At 41.0% G+C, this 19,610-nt stretch overlaps 3 protein-coding genes across 16 annotated transcripts in view; 1 reads left to right on the top strand and 2 right to left on the bottom strand.

The window, feature by feature from the left end:
* The window catches only part of ank2a (ankyrin 2a, neuronal), a 56,512-nt gene extending 48,942 nt beyond the window's left edge, over positions 1 to 7,570 (bottom strand). For 11 of the 12 annotated variants that reach the window (XM_072462874.1, XM_072462875.1, XM_072462880.1 and 8 more), the window contains exon 1: positions 7,214 to 7,570. In XM_072462874.1, coding sequence (XP_072318975.1) covers positions 7,214 to 7,348 — 135 coding nt within the window. In that variant the 5' untranslated portion in view covers positions 7,349 to 7,570. The remainder of the gene's footprint in view (positions 1 to 7,213) is intronic. The other variant, XM_072462879.1, reaches the window with a different exon arrangement.
* A 462-nt stretch (positions 7,571 to 8,032) lies between these two features.
* hpf1 (histone PARylation factor 1) lies at positions 8,033 to 11,012 on the bottom strand. The gene is made up of 8 exons (XM_072463590.1): positions 10,900 to 11,012; positions 10,349 to 10,532; positions 9,765 to 9,945; positions 9,593 to 9,691; positions 9,353 to 9,497; positions 9,159 to 9,246; positions 8,412 to 8,584; positions 8,033 to 8,336 (listed from the first exon to the last, which is right to left on the bottom strand). The coding sequence occupies exons 1-8, from the start codon at positions 10,936 to 10,938 to the stop codon at positions 8,205 to 8,207; spliced, it is 1,041 nt and encodes a 346-aa protein (XP_072319691.1). The 5' UTR covers positions 10,939 to 11,012; the 3' UTR covers positions 8,033 to 8,204.
* A 1,477-nt stretch (positions 11,013 to 12,489) lies between these two features.
* Positions 12,490 to 17,927, top strand: ppp2r2ca (protein phosphatase 2, regulatory subunit B, gamma a). 3 transcript variants are annotated; one of them, XM_072462235.1, is made up of 10 exons: positions 12,490 to 12,791; positions 13,245 to 13,507; positions 13,998 to 14,095; positions 14,222 to 14,405; positions 14,748 to 14,860; positions 14,951 to 15,128; positions 16,235 to 16,399; positions 16,485 to 16,654; positions 17,191 to 17,282; positions 17,538 to 17,927. In XM_072462235.1, exons 2-10 carry the CDS (start codon positions 13,444 to 13,446, stop codon positions 17,833 to 17,835), a joined length of 1,362 nt encoding a protein of 453 aa, XP_072318336.1. In that variant the 5' UTR covers positions 12,490 to 12,791; positions 13,245 to 13,443; the 3' UTR covers positions 17,836 to 17,927. The 3 variants fall into 3 exon arrangements, with proteins under 3 accessions (XP_072318336.1, XP_072318335.1, XP_072318334.1); XM_072462234.1 differs by having other exon boundaries at positions 12,490 to 12,803; XM_072462233.1 differs by having other exon boundaries at positions 12,490 to 12,807.
* Positions 17,928 to 19,610: the final 1,683 nt, after the last annotated feature.

Here is a 19,610-nt window from a genome sequence, read left to right as displayed (position 1 = left end):
CATGGTCCGTGCCCATCTCTTGACACTATGACCATTTTGTAGCTACTTACACCAGCAAAACTGATCAATATCATCTCATCGATCTTCTCCATCACTCTTTTAGGATGACGAGGATTAAGAGAATGCATAAAGCTGGGTAAGTCCATTTAGGAGTCACATTACATAAGGCAGGGTTGAACTGCAGGTCTAGGCTCCTGTATGGAGAGTGGATAATGGTTTACTTTCCACTTTATAGATCCAAGGCTTTTATAATGCCCATTAGGGCAGCATGATGGACAGATACAAGAAGGCTATGTCATTCGACTTGTCTGCACGTGTTGACTATACGCAACGTTTAATTGATCCAACATTGACAAATATGAACACAAGCCTTGGTCTACTCCCCATTAAGAAAACCACAGAAGCAGAAGAGGGGTAAGAGTCAACGCGAAAGTGGCTTATTAGACAACTTTAGTGCCACTAATAAGCAATACATTTGTAACAACTATTTGTAAAACATAAACAGTTTTTGTTTGTTTGCTGTACTTGGCGGGCGTGGTTGCTGTTGTTTGTTTATCACTTGTTTGCCTCTTAATGGTCTCTGTGCTGACTGCTGAGATGAGTCCATCACTTTTAATGGACAGAGATGCTTCTACTGCAACCCAATCATGTTTCATTTTTCTGCAGCACTTTACCTATCTCTATTCTCTCTAAACAAAATGAGTGTTTATCATATATGCAAAGAGGGTTTGCTAAAGCACAGTCTTCCTGACATAACATAACTGAAAGATAGAGGTCGTTAAGGATCCGTCATCTCTCATAAATCAGTGGTTCATAGTTCAAGAACACAAGGAAAGTAAAAGCAACAGTAGAGTAAAATATACAGAGTTGTAACAAATGCATAAATGAAGTAACTCAAAATGCCATTGTCGTATTAGCTCAGAGCATATCAGGGACACAGTTTGAGATGCTCAAGACAGCAGTGGGAGGTCCATACACATCAAACACCCATACACACGCGCACACGCACACACACACACACACACACACACAAACACGCACGCACACGCACACACATACGCAGCACATGCACCATCTCCCTTGGGGTTATTGACTCAAAACTGCAGCTGAACCCTGCACCGTGTGATTGCTAAGTGAGGAGAAACACCAACGTCACTGCCTCTGTCCACCTGGCTCCTGTAGAGATTTTTAACTTGTATTTTCAGAGCTAATTAAAGCAAAAATAAATCTTGGTTGTATAAATGAAGTTTGTAAAACGTTTTAAATATCGGGGAACCAACACAGCCATAAAATCATTCACAATATTGATTTGGGGTCATATTTCCTACTTTTGTAAGGTTTAATGAGACTATTTAAAAGGTGGCAAAGGATCGTGAGTGACCATCTGCTTATCTACTGTACTTAGAAACATGCAAACAAGATATAAACCCGTACCGTTTGCACTATTCTGCAGAGACAGCGTTGCAGAGTGTTGTCATGCTAAGTTGCCTTTATTACTGGTTACGAAAGGTCAGTGAAAAGATCATAACATTGAAACTGTCGATCTCACTGTACCGCGTCGTTTGTTTTAAATTAGTCAGTTTAACAACATAGGGTTTGGCTACATGAAGAAATGAAGACTAAGGGTGGACGAGGACAGAGCGACGCAGGACATTTAACCTTGATATAGTCATATGATATGCCAGCGAGGACCAGGCCCCAGAGAGCGAGAGAGATAGAGAGCGGAGACGTGGACCACACCCTACTGTAAATCAGCTCTGCACAAATGAACACGTCTGATTTGCGACTGCGAAATGAAACTATGGAGGGGTTGGAAATGAAAGTAACTGACATTGTGAGCAGTTTTGAAATATAATCAAGCTGCTGGCAGGGGTGAGTTGTTTTCATCTGGCTATAAATCACTTCTAATGTCAGAATAGGTGTTTGAACTGCACTGAAATGATCACAACGAGCCTGTGGTGGAAGTGCATGGACTTCAACAGACGTAGAAGTACAAGGTAACCATCAGATTATGTTGTTTAAAAATAAAAGTTTTACTCAAACATGTGGAAATGAACGCAAAATTAGATGGAAAAAAATAGTAAAATATTTCTTATGTCATTTATTTAATGTCCACAGTATTTTTTCTGGTATCAAAGAACAGCATAATTCAGCATCTGTTTTCATACATAAATAGATTGTGCACATAGTGTTCAAACCAGGTGTACTGTACACTTATTTCATATGCATTCTGTCATAATTTGTGAAATAATCTCAACCTAGATTACCTTCTCTCTGTTTGAGGAGCCCTGTACAAAGCACAAACAGCAGTTACGCCACAGTTACTTATTCTGTTTGAAATGCTGCCAGGTCCCCCGAGAAAAATATGACGTCAGCTATCCATATCCAGAAATGAGATAAGACTAAGAAACTATAATGTTTCAACAGTGATCCCACTGCAGTGGCAATGTATTCTCAATGCATTTTAATGCGAGCTCTGCAGGTCAATCTAAATAAGCACTTTTCTGTCATAATCCGTCTCAAGATTTCACCTCAAAGTTATCATGAATAATAGCCAGCCATGTGACCTAAAAAGCTCACAGAGTGTTCAGTGACGGTGAGCGCTACAAAACACTGCAAATACTCAAGTCCCCAATAGTTATTGTTAATATGAATCATTTGAATTATAATAAAACAATAATATTCATTCAAAATTGGAATACATCCACAGCTCCTGGTCTCCTGTCTGTGCTGTTCTAAGCTGTGCTATTTTCACAGTGAAATGCTTTGAAGTGTGTTTCTGTGAGGACACCAGTGTCAGTGCACATAAGAGAGGAGGGAGGGAGGAGGGAGGAGAGAGAGGAGGGAGGAGAGAGGATGGAGAGGAGGGAGGAGAGAGGAGGGAGGATAGAGAGGGGAGGGAGGAGAGAGAGGAGGGAGGAGAGAAGAGGGAGAGGAGAGGGGAGGGATGAGAGAGAGGAGAGAGGAGAGGGGAGGGAGTAGAGGGAGGAGAGAGGATGGAGAGGAGAGGGGAGGGGGGGAGAGAGGAGAAGGCAGGGAGGAGGGAGGAGAGAGGGGAGGGAGGAGAGAGAGGAGGGATGAGAGAGAGGAGAGAGGAGAGGGGAGGGAGTAGAGGGAGGAGAGAGGGTGGAGAGGAGAGGGGAGGGAGGAGAGAGGAGGGAGGATAGAGAGGGGAGGGAGGAGAGAGGGGAGGGAGGAGAGAGGAGAGGGAGGAGAGAGGATGGAGAGGAGAGTGGAGGGAGGAGAGGAGAGAGGAGAGGAGAGAAAGGAGAGAGATGAGGGAGGAGAGAGGGGAGGGAGGAAAGAGGAGAGAGAGAGGAGATGAGAGAGAGGAGAGAGGACAGACAATAAGGAAGAGAGGAGGGAAGAGAGAGACGAGAAAAGAGAGGAGAGAAAGGGAGGAGAAAGGAGAGAAGAAAGTAGAGAGAAGAGGGTGGAGAGTGGGGAGAGAAGAGAGGAGAGAGGAGAAAGGAGAGATGAAAATAGAGAGAGGAGAGAAGAGAAGAGAGAAGAGTGAGGGAGGAGAAAGGAGAGAGGAGAGTAGAGAGAAGAGCGAGTAGAGAGGAGGGAGGAGAGAGGAGGATGGGGATAAAGGTAAAGTGGGGGGAGAGAGGAGAAAGGAGTGGTAGGAGTAGGGCAAATCCAGGCTGAGCGCCTGAGTACTTTAGATGAAGGGGTGTTTCTGAGAAGCCTATTGATCACAGGCCACACCCACCACCCTCTCTCCCCGTCCCATTCCTGTTAACGGGAAATACAAGAGTCAAAGGCTCCAATAAATTATTAAGATGCTTTTAACGTTTATTTCCAAACACCTGCTCTCTACACAGCATGACAAGGCAGTCATCGTCAGTATTCATTTATGTTGATAATACTGCATGAAGGTTCCTAAACTATACAAGACACATTTTCCAATTTTTTTCCATTTTCCTATTGAATGTCCATTTTAGGGATACGTTACCACCCTCACCTTTAATGTGCTGTGCTTCCCATATTATTTGGCAAAGGTTTTAGGTGAAATGTCGTTTCATGATGAACAAAGCACTGCACTTGGACTTTTAAACATTTGTATTTGATTACTCCTCATAGTCAACATATGTTGCAGTAAGTTGCAGCAGCAGTATGTGGATATGAAGTATCAAAACATTGCAATACACAGTTTTCAACTAGGGCTTACTTCCTTCTCTTGCCCGACGAGAGGTGTCAGACATGACTTGGATACCCCATGGGTACAACAGTGTTGATGTTATGTACGTTCTGAGGTCAAATATAGACTCTGGATCCGGACCTAAGGTTTCCTACAAACAACACGATACAAGAGCACTTCATAATCATCATGTGACACTATATGAGTAAACTTGCTTTGGATTATGGCACTAGTCAAGACGTTAGCACAAAAACAAGTCAAACAAACTATGTTAAAACACAACTATAAGTCAAAACAATAATGTAGGACAATTGTCCTGTTTTAACTGATTATGTTGCTTTAAATATAAAACACACAATTTAGGGCTTAAAGGAGTGGAAAGAAAGAAGGCCCAGAGAAGACAGAGGGAAAGCAGAACCCATGACAAATCTGTTTAAATTACTCCAGAGCTTTTACCTCTAATAAAATGAAGGAGGTTACAAATGTTAACCATCACAATTAAGCCCATAAGCTATTGTTTTTTAATTAACAAAACAGTAACAATTAGCAGAAGTAAATAACGCGCACCTCTAACCAGCCCAGTCAGTGGTAAACACAGCTGTGGTGAAATGTTATGAAATACTTAGAGCCCCTTGCAGAGCACACACATGTATTTGCCCCTCTGTTTAAGAAGCTGCAGTGTGGCTCGAGCTGGTTTTAAGAGCTAATGTAATGAAGGCTCCATTAGGAGCCTCTTCCTGCAGAATCCCATCACTGAGCTCCCACAGGACACAGAGACAGACAGAAAAAACAGAGCCGGAGCTGAGAAAGAGCAGATGAAAATGTCAAAGCTCAGAATTGTGTCGTCACAGATTTGAAGGAGCTAATACTAAATTTAGCGATGAAGAGTGATACATGTTTAGCAATAGTATCCATGAGCCATCAGTTTATCAAGGGGCCTAGGCAACATCCCTCACAATTCTATGCAATACACAAAACATAACTCACAATACAATAATGTCACATTTTGTGATATATTCTCTGATAATGGATATATTGTACATGATATTCTGTGATATAGCACTATTTTTAAACAACTAAATGCATTTTAACAACAGTATTTTAACAACTTAATTTGAAATACACCAATTTTAACCATCACAACAAATGTGAAAAAGTGTAGCACTGTCAGATTTTGTCAATAACAATCACTTTTTTTCCATTTTTATCCTGAGCTAGTCCAGTCCAGTTTGTTCACGTTCAGTTCAGTTTCTTCACGGTAGATGTAAAAAACAACAACAACAACAACAACAACAACAACAACAACAACAACAACAACAACAAATAAATATGCAACTGGTCTGCCGAGAATCCATCGGGAGAACTCCCACCTGCATGTTTCACACAAACAGAGAAAGGGCTCCTACTATTTAAGCAATTGTAAACTGCCAATTGTTTTTAGATTTTGTGAAAACTGAAATTACAATTCCTTTTTATATTGTCTTTCTCTATAAACCTAATTGTTCTCTTGTTCAATTCCATTCCATGCTGAAGTGTTACAGTATATTCACTCCCCTGCACGCTGCATATTAACCCCACTCTGCTAATAAGAAAGTTTGGAGTAAAATGAGAAAGTTTGGAGTAAAATGGGTTCATAATAAACCTCGAATTCACAATTTTGCAATTTTTCACAGTCAATTATTTGCCATGTGTTATTTTGTATTTATATTTATGCCCTAACCATTAAGTGCAATGGAATAGAGGTTTTATTAGCCTGACGTTCTCGTTGAAGTGACCTAGGACCACCCTCTCTTAAGCAGACAGGTGACGGATGTGATGGGCCGGGGGGTTATTCACAAAGATGAGGGAGCAGACTGTAGCTGTATTGCCTCATTTGCCTGACAACAGCACTGGCGCTCAGTGACATGGGCCACTGGGCTCACAAAGACACTTCACATGGACGTGGCTATTTGTCTAACTACAAAATCGCCTGCCAGCTAAATGCCTCACATCACTTTGGTTCTTTCTATGTAACGTTAAGCCACACTTTTATAGTCTCTCAAAATGTATTCACTGTGTCTAAAAGGCAATGTCTCTTCAAAAAGTGAAGAGATTAAGAGAGATTAAGATAAAGAGACGAGATAAACTTCACCAAATACACTGTCAAAGCTCCAAGGTTTCATGTTTTAAACACACACAGGCCAACTACTGTATGGATGAGATCAGAGGCCCCACCCAAAGACGAAGCTTGTAGGACTTTGTGTATTTCTGCCTCCTTTGACTGTGTGTGTGAGTGTGTGTGTGTGGCACTAGAGTCCATTACTGAAATCACATTAGTCTGAGAGAGTGGGCATAAGCAGGAAACAATCCACCCTCTACCATCTCCTGACTCCAGTCACCAAATACAGCCAGCAAAGTATCATTAAGACTTCACCTGCCCAATGTGGTCTCATCATGTTTCATATAGACATCTGTGATGAGAGAGCTGAGTCAGCATGACGCTGTAAAATAAGGTTATTACAGTATATGATCCACATAATAACACTGACATGAGAAAAATACCAAGGTTGTTTTAAAGACACAGTTACACTGTGCCAAAGCTGAAGGACTCAAAGTCATAAACACATTCAGACCTCACTCACACCAGCCAGGCTTGGTCCAAAAGACAGAAACAAGAAAGTCAATATCAAAAGGATAGTGGAAGCTATTGAGATGGGTGTGTGGGTTGAACAGGTCTAATTGTAGCCCAATCCATTGTATAACTGGTCAGACTCAAGCCTCTGTGTTTACTGTTAAACTTCATCTACTATAAAAAAAAAAACATGGGCCTTCTTTAGGTAAATGTATTTCCATAGAGTGAGAGCTTGTTTACAGCTGGTACCTCCAGACCTCTAACTGTTGTCTATGAAAACATGTCATTTACAAAGCAGTTTGAGCTATTGACTTCAGATCTATTCCATAACAAGAGTTAATTTAAACCGTGACGACGTGCTAAAGCCAGGCACCGCCTCGAGAGCCAGTGGCCGTGAGCCCTGCTCGTTCCACGGCTGACTGGACCAGTCAATGCAGAGAGTGACTGCAGACACCCACCTGCCGAATCCGGCCCTGGTGAAGAGGAGCGGGGGGCCCACCCTCCAGAGAAGTGTTGCTGGAAGAAGCCATCTTCAGGTCCCGGTCGGAGCCGCCGCCCCTGAAGAGACTTTCTTCGGATCTACTTGATGACATGATGGCTGGAGCTTGCAGCTGCAGCCGCAGTCACGGGGTCCTTTAGCCGGGGCAAGGTGGTTTCTCTTCGGGCCTCAGACTCAAGCAGGTTCGTTGGGGCCTGGGAGCATTGTGTGCCGTGAGTCCAGCTGTAAACAAGGACGTGTACGTGTGAAGGCTGAAGGATGCTCTGCTGTGCTGCTGGAGCCTGCGCGTGTGTGGAAATGTGAGCGCGCCGCAGATGCGCTTCCCCCAAACTCCGCAGGATCTCTGCTGCTTTCAAGGGCAGTCGGAAACCTTATTGCCACTGCCCATTAAACTGACAAGGCTTTGATCTACCACTTAAGAGATCGGCCAAGTAAAGTGAAATACCACGGAGGTCAGCATCACAAGAACCATTTATAATAATTAAGTTCAATATATGTATAAATATGTATGCTCAATTGGCGACTGCGTTCAACACAATAAAAATAAAATGCCCCTGAACGCAACTGCGCATTTTAGCGCTTCATAAAATATTAGCTAAATTGGTATTTTATAGAAATGTAGAGTGGGTTTCACAAAAGCACCTGTCTCCCAGATGTATACAAAGTTTGGTTAACTAGTAAACTCAAGTAGTTGTGTGAAATACAGTTATTTAAGTAGGTATATAAATCATAATTCCTCTTCTTGTAGGAAATAAACATTTCAAAAAGAGAGCAGGAGTAAAAATATAAAAATCTTTATTAGAATTTGATACTTTCTGCACATACGAATGCATCAATGAAATGGTTGAAACTAATGAATGCCACCACAAATTACAGTAACAGTCAACACAGTCAAATGCAGAAGAAATAATGTACATTGAGAAAGATATTAACAGGTATAGCTTTTTGTTTTAGCTTGACAGTTGGTCCACAGGTTCCCGACTACGGTTTGCCAGATGAGCCTCCACAATTTCTCCAAACAGACTCCTCTTCAGTAAGTTGTAGGCCATTGGGAGAAGCTGCTTGATAATTTTATGAAAATACTGGCAGAGGGAAAAAGAAAAAGTATAATACATAGACAAGACATTGTTATATCTATTGCTTGAACGAGTACTTACATGGGATCCATAACAGAAGAGGTCCATTCCCAGTTCATAACCCATGCCATAGTCACACTCGTCATTAGCAAACTGTACAAAAGTGATCATCTCTTGTATAGGCCCAAATGCTTTGATTCGCTCTTCATCAGTTTTGGCCTCAGCAATGGCTTTGCAGATCTTTTTGAGCCCAGCTGAACCAGAAAAACCACAGATAATTAATTCATACTGTGAAATACTGGAACTGCCATGTAACTAGAGCTGGGTTTCGATTCAAATTTCAAGAATCGATTCGATTCCGATTTTTATGTTTCAAAATAGTTTTTTTTTTTCGATTTCTCAGATCCTGTCCGATTCGCTCCGATTTCGAATCGATCCGGGGGTTAATGTTATTAAAAATGAAAAATGTATTTGAACCGTTTCCTTCACTTCATGACTGTGTAGAGAAGCAACATATTAAAACTAGTATTATATCAATATTAAACAGCAAATCTTACAAGTATTGGTAGTTACTGATGGCTGGAAGACTGATGAAAAAGTTAAGGGTCAATCTACTTTCAAGAAAGATAATCCAGGAGTCCTGAAGTATCTTTCTTGAAGGTAGATTGAAGTTCACTGAGGGAAATGTAGAAAATAATTTTAATTCAAAAAAATAAAAAATAAAAAAACAACGTACGAATCGATAATCGGTCATTAATATGCGAATCGATTAAAAATCGGAAAATAGATTATTTCAACCCGGCTCTACATGTAACACTAAAAGCTTACCATCAGTTTCCGGTAATTCTCTGTATCCAACATCATTCTTATCGACAGGTACAACTATGCCGGCCCCATGGAATGTTTTGGTGACGACCTACGAACAAAGTTGGTTCTTAATAACTAATTACACATTCTCAAGAGTGTGATTGTCCTGAACTCTGAAATCAACTATTTAAAATGACATAGTAGTGTTTGTGTACCTTTTTATCTCTTTGCTTCATGTCTTTAGTTTTCTGCTCAAGCGACAACTCCAGAACCTCAGCTGTGTCTTGAAGTTTTGCCTCTAGACTTTCCAAATCTGGCTTCCGACTTCCCTTTTCTTTCTTTTTCCTCTGAAGATACAAACTGACGACAAACGCACAGGTTATCAAAGTGCTGCGCCGATCACACTGCAAGTGTACTAAACGAATAATGAGCTCATTTTCAAAAAAAGCGCTTACAAAACAGCAGCAAAGACGTTGTCGCCCATCTGTGTTATAGTGCAGCCCTTCTTGGCATCATTTTCTCCCACAAATGAAGGAAGTAAATCTGGGGTGTCTCTGCGGAGAAGTTTGTACATTCAACTCGACGTGACATATTGTACTATCAAAAGATGTATTCTTCAGACATTACCTGTAATAGCCAAAGTGAAGTTGGTTGCCATCACCACAAATTATGGTCTGGAATTCAGGTGGATCGTAAAAGTATCGCCAATGAAGGTGCAAGTTCGGTTTGGTCTTCAGTTTTTTGTGAGCTCCAGCAAGAAGATCAAAGGGCCCGACCAGCTGCAGCCCAAGCGTGTCTGTTAATGCGCCTGTAAAAGAAATAAAACTACATTATTGACTTCCATTGTACTATGGGAAGTAATAGGGATGTCACGATATACGAGAAAATTTATAATATTGCAGTTGTAGTTTTGGAGATATGCCATTGAGTATATTGTGTACAATTAAATATGAATTAAAACATGACCCCAAAAAGAGAGAAAAGTGTATAAAGCTATATTCCAAGTGTATAAAGCTATATTCTGACCTTTCGTGGTTCATTTTATAGACCATCCACATTTTGAGCAAAACCTGAACCTGAACTAAGACATTTCAGAACATTCCTCACGCAATGTTAAAATAACCTTTGAATACTGCCATCAAATTAATGCAAAAATAAAAATAAAAGGTTTAGGGATATATTTTGTCATAGGAATCATAGGAAGCTTGTACCGCGTGGGTTGTCGGGACTGAGCTCTTTGCAGAAGTCCCAAAAGTGATACAAATCTTCGGGTATGTTAAGACTGTAAAGTTCTTTAATTTCATCACGTTGCTGGGCATTTATTGTTGATGTCGGTGCATCCTTCAGCTCACTGGTGCGCGCTCTCTTCAGTTTTCCATTCTCTCCGAAGGACTCCTGCAGAAATGACACAGACAGACGTGACATTATGCACATTTACGCACAAAGCAAGTAGCCTTCAGCAACCAGACCAATCAAACCAAGGTCCAAATGAGATGGTTTAAGCACACGGTCTAAAATGAGCTTTAATAGATTTGTAGTTGCAATTTATTTGGTTATTTACGCAACGCATGACAAAGCAGTAGCACGCACCGCTGCACTGCCACGTTGTGACCACTGCGTACATAATGCAAATAATTCATATTATGCCGCTAACTGCACAGTCAGTAAATCTGCACGTGCTTAGGGCGTCTTCGCACAACCAAATGGCCTTGAAAACAAACGTACGTTGACTAATAGACGTGTCGGGACTTGTACATTTTACCTGATTAGGTTTAGGTTTTCTTTTTACGCGCCCTGCCATGTTTTCGTCCGTCTGGCCTTCACTTCTTCTGCCGCGCTGCCGCAACAGCCAAGATGAGATCTCAGTGTAACGCGCGCTGCTACCCTCTATCGATCAAAGGAGCGCACTGCACAAAACGTGACAAAAACAGACGCAGTCAAATTCATTATTTTTAACTACAAACCCTACGATAAGGCATACACATTTCAATATTTGTTGGAAATGTATCAATACAAAATTTTTTTATTGACTAGCAGTACTACTTACCATGTTAAACAGCACAGAAATAGCAGAGCCAAATCTGTAACATTTTTACAAAATATAATGTCATTTACAACAACAAAATTCACTTGACCTTTATACTGAGGGGGGTTTTGGTAGCCAGAGGTTACAATAGACTGCAACAAATTGCCTACAATTATACTGGCAATTGAGAAGATAGAAAAATACAAAGGATAAAAATACAGACAGTATCAGAAATATTTTTTGTTTGCAAAAACATGACAATATTATTGCCATGTCGCCTTGACCTGGTTGTAACATGGAGGTAAATGCACCTAAACGTGTTCTCAAGGAGCATATTGCTTTGGCGTATGCCGTCCTTACGTCCATCATGGGCAGTCTGGTCATGTCAAACGGTTTGCAATGCATCACATATTGTAAGCAAATTATTGAGTAATTATCCTTGTAATGAGAAATACTGCGTCTAATAGTGAAAAAAGTCAATCGCTTTAATATTATTTCTGCTCTCATCAGATTCTCAAGACCAGTGAGAAATAAGAAATATAATTTATTTGTAAAAATAAATAAATAAAACATATCTTGTAAAAAATAAAATACCTTTTGTAAATCTCTACGTAAAATGCAGTCTTTTGTCAAGCCCAGCCTAAATCTCTAATCTCTTTTTAAATCATATCTGCCTCTTTTTTCACAATCAGGGCTCAGTCCCCTTGCGAAGCACCATCGGCCCCAGAGGACCCGGCTCCACGCGGTCTGCTCTGCCTGGCTCAGGGGCTTCATCATGGACTCCCGCGCTTCAAAGTGGAAGCAGGGCATTCCTGTTTGTCTAAGCTCAAATAGAGCGAGACCTTATCGAGTAAGCATTACTTTTGCTCCTGGCAATTTTAAAAGTAATGAAATGGTCAGGAAATGCTGCTGGACAGGGCTGGATGACGCCACAGGACACGCTTTGCCGCAAGGTAGACTTAATCCATATGATTTGAACTTGCTATAATATAGGAGGCTCATTTAAAGTGAGTTTTCGAGAGTTTCTGAGGTAGACACTTTTGTTTAAATCTCTCAAACATATCAACATCAAGACAACTTTAACTGAGATATTCAAGTAAGATTTGGAATTTAGCTGGGTGTGTAAATTATTATTAAATCATGGAATGGTTTAAATACAATTATTATTTGGGCTATTTTTGATATTGCTGAATTATTGTTCACCTAATTTCTGTTTTTTATTTTTATTTTAATAAGATGATCAAATGCGCCCTCTAGTGGCAATCCCTGCTCCATCACCTGCAGTGGGAGTGTGCGCCACTGACAGCTTCGCTCCAATTGGCTGGTGCAAGAGGAGGCTGCCATGACACATTAGATGCTGCACAGAATCTGTTCCACAGCATCAGCAGGCTCATCACCTCCATCCTCCCTTTTATCCCTCTACTTCTCTCTTTTCGCTCTCTCATCCTTCAGTTGCTCCTCTCCTCGCCGCTATCCTTGTGTTTTCTGATTTTGTCCTGCTTGGTCCATCTCTGTCGACGAGAGCAGTATCACAGGCCTGCTCTGGCACTGCAGCAGAGGACGCACAGGCGGCAGGAACAGCAGCAGTAGCAGCAGCAGCAGCAGCAGCAGCAGCAGCAGCAGCAGCAGTAGGCCGACCGGTAGGTGTGCTCAGGCCTGTCTCCTCATCTGCACTACACACATTTGATGACAGTTACTACCGAATCTTTTTCTACAATGTCAGTTTTACCTTTATGTATCTTCACTGACCATGCAGTACATCTCTCCATGTGTTTGATGAAGGCCAGAGGTTGTGTCTGTACATTCTGCACACATGAACACCACACCCTGGCTATATTTACTACCAATGGGAGCTATAGAGTGATGCAGGGCCGTATCTTTATTCTTACATCCGGTTATCCTTTACTTCTCTTTAAAAATAAGTTGCGTATTATGCTGTGTTGTTACTGTCACCCTGTTCACATGAATGATATATGAATGAATGTGTATGGATATGTCTTCGAATGAATAGAGGTCACATGTGGCTTACCTGCTTACTTCCTGTCAAATTGAATCTTTGTTCTTCTGCCTTAATTTCCCAGACAAACATCTGACATCCTTCCCACCCTACTCTCTACACTGTATCTTCTGCTGGCTGAGATTTTACCCAGCATGCCTTGTTCCAGGCTGCTCCGTTAGGCCCCAGCAGCATGGGCGAAGCCTGGGTGGGAAGTGAAACTACGGATTGGAGCCTTCCCCTCAGGCCGGGTGTGCTGGCAGGTCAGCCTTCCCCAGCTTCAGATGGGAGAGGACGCAGAGAGCTCAAAAATTAACCACACCTTCCTACGAGACTATGTCACCGAAGGTAAGACAATGATCACTGTGTCAGAGTTTCAATGGTGTCGAACGACTTTGAAGGGACAATTTTATACAAATTTTGCTACATTTTCTGTGAGAAAATGTAGCAAAATTCTTCTCTGAAAAAAGGGATCTACTAAGGGGAACATATTCATTTGTGATTACTATTTATGATTAAGTAAATTAAGAATATAGATTGGAAATGTTATTATTCAATTATGTGAAATATGTATTGTAGCATATGCAATTTCAAATTTCTGTAGAGTGTAATTTATATCGCAATAAATGGATACCCAGTCAGCAGACAAGAGGTTTTATATAGTTCTTTTTCATATGCCATTTCTTTGTCTCTTGGGTCTTTTGTTCACTCTACATTCATGCTGTCTTATCCTTGACTTTGTTACTTTTCTTTATTCTGTTTCATGCTAGCCATTATGCAGTATAATTACAGTATAATTACACTATAATTACCTCTGATATTCCTGTCCTCCTCCCAGCTGATGTCATCTCTACTGTGGAGTTTAACCAGACGGGGGACCTGCTGGCCACAGGCGACAAAGGTGGCCGAGTGGTCATCTTCCAGAGAGAGACTGAGGTGTGTTGTGTCTGCCATTGCATGATGTCCTTGTTTCGTTCCAAAATCCTAAAAAACGACACCGCACATATGACTCAAAAATGATGGTGCATCTTTGTTTGTCGGTGTTGTTTTTGTGTGGAGCAGTCCAAAGGGGAGCTGGAGGAGATTGGAGAGACAGGAGACTCTGGAGAATATAATGTCTACAGCACCTTTCAGAGCCATGAGCCAGACTTCGACTATCTGAAAAGTCTGGAGATTGAAGAAAAGATCAACAAGATCCGATGGATGCCACAACAAAATGCAGCACATTTTCTCCTTTCCACCAATGGTATGTATTTGTAATAAGAAGCCTACTATGTTCCTTTAATAGTTTGTGACATTGTACAACATCGCATGCATACGCACACACCCACACAATCTAAATATTACTACTTCTTTGCCAATACCAGTAATGTCGCCTTTGAGACAGTAACCATGAGAACATTTACCACACTACATTAACATTTAATTTCACTGCAATCCAAGCGCAAACCTTCTCCATGTCCTGCAATTCCCCTGCAACACACATACATCGCATACATACATCAACTAACATACAAGTGTGTGTTATGGTTTCGCTCCATTCGGGGGGTGATTGCATGTAATAATATTGTATTATGTTGTGCATCAGACAAGACCATCAAACTGTGGAAAGTGAGTGAGCGAGACAAGAGGCCAGAAGGCTATAACCTGAAAGATGAGGAAGGGCGGCTAAAGGACATCTCCACTATCACCTCCCTGCAGGTACTCACAAATACACACACGCGTTCCACTCCACAAAGTCACTGTTGCTTTTGTGGTTTTGTTTATTTCATATATTTTTCAATTTCAAAGGTGCCAGTCCTGAAACCTACAGATCTGATGGTTGAAGTGCGGCCCAGACGAGTGTTTTCCAATGGACATACATATCATGTCAACTCTATCTCCGTCAACAGTGATGGGGAGACTTACCTGTCTGCTGATGACCTACGCATCAATATGTGGCACTTGGGCATCACAGACCGTAGCTTCAGTATCCTTTTTCAGCAAAACTATTTTTATAGAGATACAATTAGAAAGATATATATTTTTATAGATTACAAATTGTGTTAAAAATGCATGATTTGATGCATTTGATGTGATTTGATCATGTGTTTGTTTTTGCATTTTTAGAAAATGATTATCAGCATTATTGTCAAGACAAACCTAAACCAGTTGCTCTCAAACTTTTCACACCAAGGACCACCTATGATAATATTTGTCTTTCCAAGTTCCACAATATCTAAACCTTTATCATTCCAAAAATAGGGATTAAGATGGGTAAATTAGACTAAACCATAGATAAGGGAGTTATAAAAATGATTAACCCAAAGAAGGACAAAAACATTAATAGAATTGCCTCTAAATGAATGAATGAATACATTATTATTTCATTTTTTTCAATATTTATTTCATTTTTTAAATAATTAACCAGCTAATTGATTTTCAGTGGTACTCAGGGAGATTAAACACCACTTTAAAGCTCAGATACAGCCTGAAAGGACTTGTATACTTGTACATTAATCAGAACACTCACTTTAGTATAACCTATAATTATTTTCCACACATTGGCATGCTGGGTAGAAGGTTGGCCTGCAACCCAAGACTATAGGTGCTTCCAACCTCACCCAAGCACATAATGTCAAGGCCTATCGGGTAACTCACATTGCCCCATCCCGTCCCCTGTGCCTGGTTTTAGCTGTGGCGTAAAAACCTGCTCAATCTGGTACTCCGTGGACACCAGGAGCTGAAAGATACTAATACACGATACTAAAGCCTTTTCAGAGTCTCCTTTCTTCCCTTTAAATATGAACATTGCATCTGCTTTAATTATGTACGACTTTTGTTGAGAAGCAGGCAGTAGTATGTCGGGGGTTCGTGTGGTTGATTCCCATTTAAAAAGAGGCTGACCTAGAAAATCAGAAAAGCATCCACGGCAGAGTTTAAATAATTCACTCAGCAGTACACTTTCCTCAGAAGCACACAGGACTGCCAGAAATAGAACAGTCCAGAGGAGCGCTGCATGCTGAAGGGGCTGACTGTGCTGTTATGTTGTCATTAACCAAATGAGCGTTATAAAGCCGTGACAGTGCATCTCAGATATTGTTGACATCAAACCAGTCAACATGGAGGACCTAACAGAAGTGATAACGGCATCAGAGTTCCACCCGCACCACTGCCACCTGTTTGTGTACAGCAGCAGTAAGGGCACGCTGCGCTTGTGTGACATGAGAGCCTCTGCACTGTGTGACAAGCATGCCAAACGTAAGACAAGTAGTGTAGTCTTAAACATGGGCTCACATCACACACTAGGACAGGATCTAAAATGTGCTGTTTTGCTGTTGCCCAGTTTATGAGGAACCAGAGGATCCAGGAAGCCGGTCCTTCTTTTCAGAGATCATCTCCTCTGTGTCGGATGTCAAGTTCAGCCACAGTGGGCGCTACATGCTAACCAGAGACTACCTCACCGCTAAGGTGTGGGACCTACACATGGACAAGGGCCCTGTGGAGACTTACCAGGTGAAGTGGCACTGTCACTCTGCTGTGTTTCTGGGTGTCAGATGACATCACAACATTCTAGAGGCCAATCATATTTAATACAGAGGCGGGCAGCTAAAGTGAATACTGTTAAAATGTTATAATAAAAGAAGTTAATGAGTCTTGTCACGAATAGAAATTGTCAGATTAAAACCTTTTAGATTGGCTTTTTTGTACAGTTTAATTAAAAGGGGGTTCTGGCTGTTGCCCCCCATCTGAGGTCATGACATCATCACATTCAAGAATCTGAAAATCAAATATCAGGTGTATTTGAAATAAGAAGAGCCGTTAGACTCTTCCCCTCTTCCTTTGTAAAGACTGCAGATGGAAATGAGCTTTCATAGCTATAATCTGATATGAGCACCTCTGTCCTCGGGGATTATGTAACTGTAACTGTCCTGTAAAATTATGTCTTTCCTTTCTGCTCCATCCCGTTTGGAGTCTAAAAGACATCTGGAAAGTGTGCAGTGTTCGGCCATTATCTAAACTCACTTTGACTGTTGATGTTTTATTTCTAGGTACATGAATATCTGAGGAGTAAGCTGTGTTCTCTTTACGAAAACGACTGTATCTTTGACAAGTTTGAGTGCGTCTGGAACAGCTCGGACAGGTAACTAAAGTAACAGCAAGTTTTTATTGTAGACTCATTCAAGTAGAAAGCAAAAAGGTTATTGTGACTGCACCGACTTCACTCCAGTCAGATTGGGTTTGTACATTTTAGTTGTCTTTGGAGTGTTACACCACAAAATAAGCAAATTGCGTGTTTAAACGAGGTAAAGATACAACACTTTTGAAATTAAATGGGTCCTTTGTAAGTGTTTCCTTTCTTTGAATACTTGTTAATGACGAGCTTCTTCTCTCTCAGTGTGATCATGACAGGAGCCTACAACAGCTTCTTCCGGATGTTTGACAGAGAGACCGGGCGAGGGGTGACTCTGGAGGCGTGGAGGGAGAACAGCAAGCCCCGCGCCGTGCTCAGGACCCGGCGTGTGTACACAGGGGGGAAGCGTCGTCGTGGAGATGTGGGTGTGGACAGTCTGGACTTCACCAAGAAAATCCTCCACATGGCGTGGCATCCGGCGGAGAACATTATCGCCATAGCAGCCACCAACAACCTGTACATCTTTCAGGACCGAGTTAACCCTGATGCACACGCGCAATGACAAGAACGGGAGCTTTGAAGTACAATACATGATGTTAGCTGAGTCAGGTGAATGCACTACTTTTTGACTTAGTCACGATTTGCGATGTAAAACATCTGCAAGCACTTGTTTTTGGTTTTTTGAGGATCTGATTTCTCGTGTTTCTGAAATGGTTCTAGTTGATCTAGGACCATCCTAGGGCCAAAGAACAACTGCTAACGCCACTATCAGACCATATTCAAACATGAAGGCATATTTGTCGCTTGAAATTACAAATCTATTACTTATGACCAGAAAGATAAAAACACAAAAAAGTTGTTAATGAGGTTTTATGTGCAAGAAACCTCAACTTATATGACAAGATGGTTCTTTGTATGGATGGTTATGGGGCAACTAGATGTTCTGCAAATGTGACAATGTGATACTGCAGATTATCTAACACGCTTTAACATTGAGAAATCAGATCATTCATCTTCCGCCAATGAACGAGAGATGCAGGGACATCTCTCCTCACTTATGCGCAAGTCTTTGAGAAATGTTGGACAAAGAAAAATGATATGATGCAAAAAGGACAATGCTAAAGTACCTAAATAAAGACTCTTCACACAGGAGCAGTGCTCTTGGGGATCATAAGTAATTGTCCTATTCATGTCGCAATAATGGCACTGCAGCAAACAGTATTTTGGACTCAAGTAACATGTATACTCTCTTTTTATTGTCCGCTCTATGTATTTGATGTTTCGGGGTTAATGCGGTTTCTTTTGTGACCCAGAGAGACAAAACAGGAAAAAAAGAAGCTATTTATGATTGTAATAGAAATAAGATTGTACAATTTGGTATTGCAAATGGCATATACTTTATGTGCTTCCAGTATTGGAGACGCAGTATTGAGGTTGTGCTTTCTATGTTAAGGTCTGTTCCTCTTTCCTTTAATTTTAATTAATGTGGCGATTGCAATCAAGGATAAAAGGATTGTCCACATCAATAGAGACTGATTTTATAACCCAGAAGCACATTTTGGTTTAACAATCAAAAATAGTTATTCAGAAATGGGCCTGTGAATGGAAAGTAGTGGCTGAGGTGTTTAGATTAGGTCCAATGTCATCAGTGCAATAGCTTTTCATGTATCTTTATTGTTCAAATGAGTCATGCAGCATTGTGTATATTCATCACATCCATGTAGCATATACCTCATTGCACCGCCTGCTTCTCTCGGGGCCACTCTAAAAATGTACAAGAGTAAAGTGTAGTTGTGATGGACTAAATTATGTAACTTGAAATTTGATTGTTTACAGTGAATGCTCTATTTTTAAGTGTCCTTGGCCCTTACGGGATTGTGGTTGGTGGTCCGGTTGTGTATGTGTTTGCACTTACAAGACTTTGTATCACAATTCAACTACAGCAGAAATTTTGATTGTGATCAACTGTGTTCAACCGGTCTTTCATGTATCACTGGCGTTTAAACAAACTTGATTTACGTGGGGCTTGAATTTAGAGTCGTCTTTACTGTCAGATACATGTCCACAGCTAATTGGTCTTTGAAAGAGCAATATCAGAGTCAGCAACATGATAATGATTTTGACACCTGGGGCAGGTTTCAGATTTCTATCAGCAAAATGTAATTTCAGCTAAGATCTCATCATAGCCACCATCACACTCTACACACAGAGTGAGAGGTGCACTGCTGAAGCATGTTAACATTACTCAATGCTACTTGCATATATATCATACTGTAAAAAAGACAACTCTAACAATACAATAAATCTAAGTCAAAAGAGGTGAATGAAAGGAATGTG

The sequence above is a fragment of the Eucyclogobius newberryi genome, unplaced genomic scaffold (genome assembly GCF_026437365.1).
Source record: "Eucyclogobius newberryi isolate DKJ021-1_F unplaced genomic scaffold, fEucNew1.0.hap1 SCAF_4, whole genome shotgun sequence".
NCBI lineage: Eukaryota > Metazoa > Chordata > Actinopteri > Gobiiformes > Gobiidae > Eucyclogobius > Eucyclogobius newberryi.
Note: the sequence above shows the minus strand (reverse complement) of the source record. Positions and strands in the feature narration are given on the sequence as shown.

Bases quoted from the DNA above. Each gene is read 5' to 3' on its own strand.
- hpf1 (XM_072463590.1), bottom strand. From the start codon at position 10,938: ATGGCAGGGCGCGTAAAAAGAAAACCTAAACCTAATCAG. The intron at 9,692-9,764 runs GTAATGTCTGAA...ACTTCTCCGCAG, and splicing joins CTTCACTTTGGCTATTACAG to AGACACCCCAGATTTACTTC. The intron at 8,337-8,411 runs GTAAGTACTCGT...TCCCTCTGCCAG, and splicing joins TCTTCTGTTATGGATCCCAT to TATTTTCATAAAATTATCAA.
- ppp2r2ca (XM_072462235.1), top strand. From the start codon at position 13,444: ATGGGAGAGGACGCAGAGAGCTCAAAAATTAACCACACCTTCCTACGA. The intron at 14,406-14,747 runs GTATGTATTTGT...GTTGTGCATCAG, and splicing joins TTTTCTCCTTTCCACCAATG to ACAAGACCATCAAACTGTGG. The intron at 15,129-16,234 runs GTATCCTTTTTC...AGTGCATCTCAG, and splicing joins CATCACAGACCGTAGCTTCA to ATATTGTTGACATCAAACCA.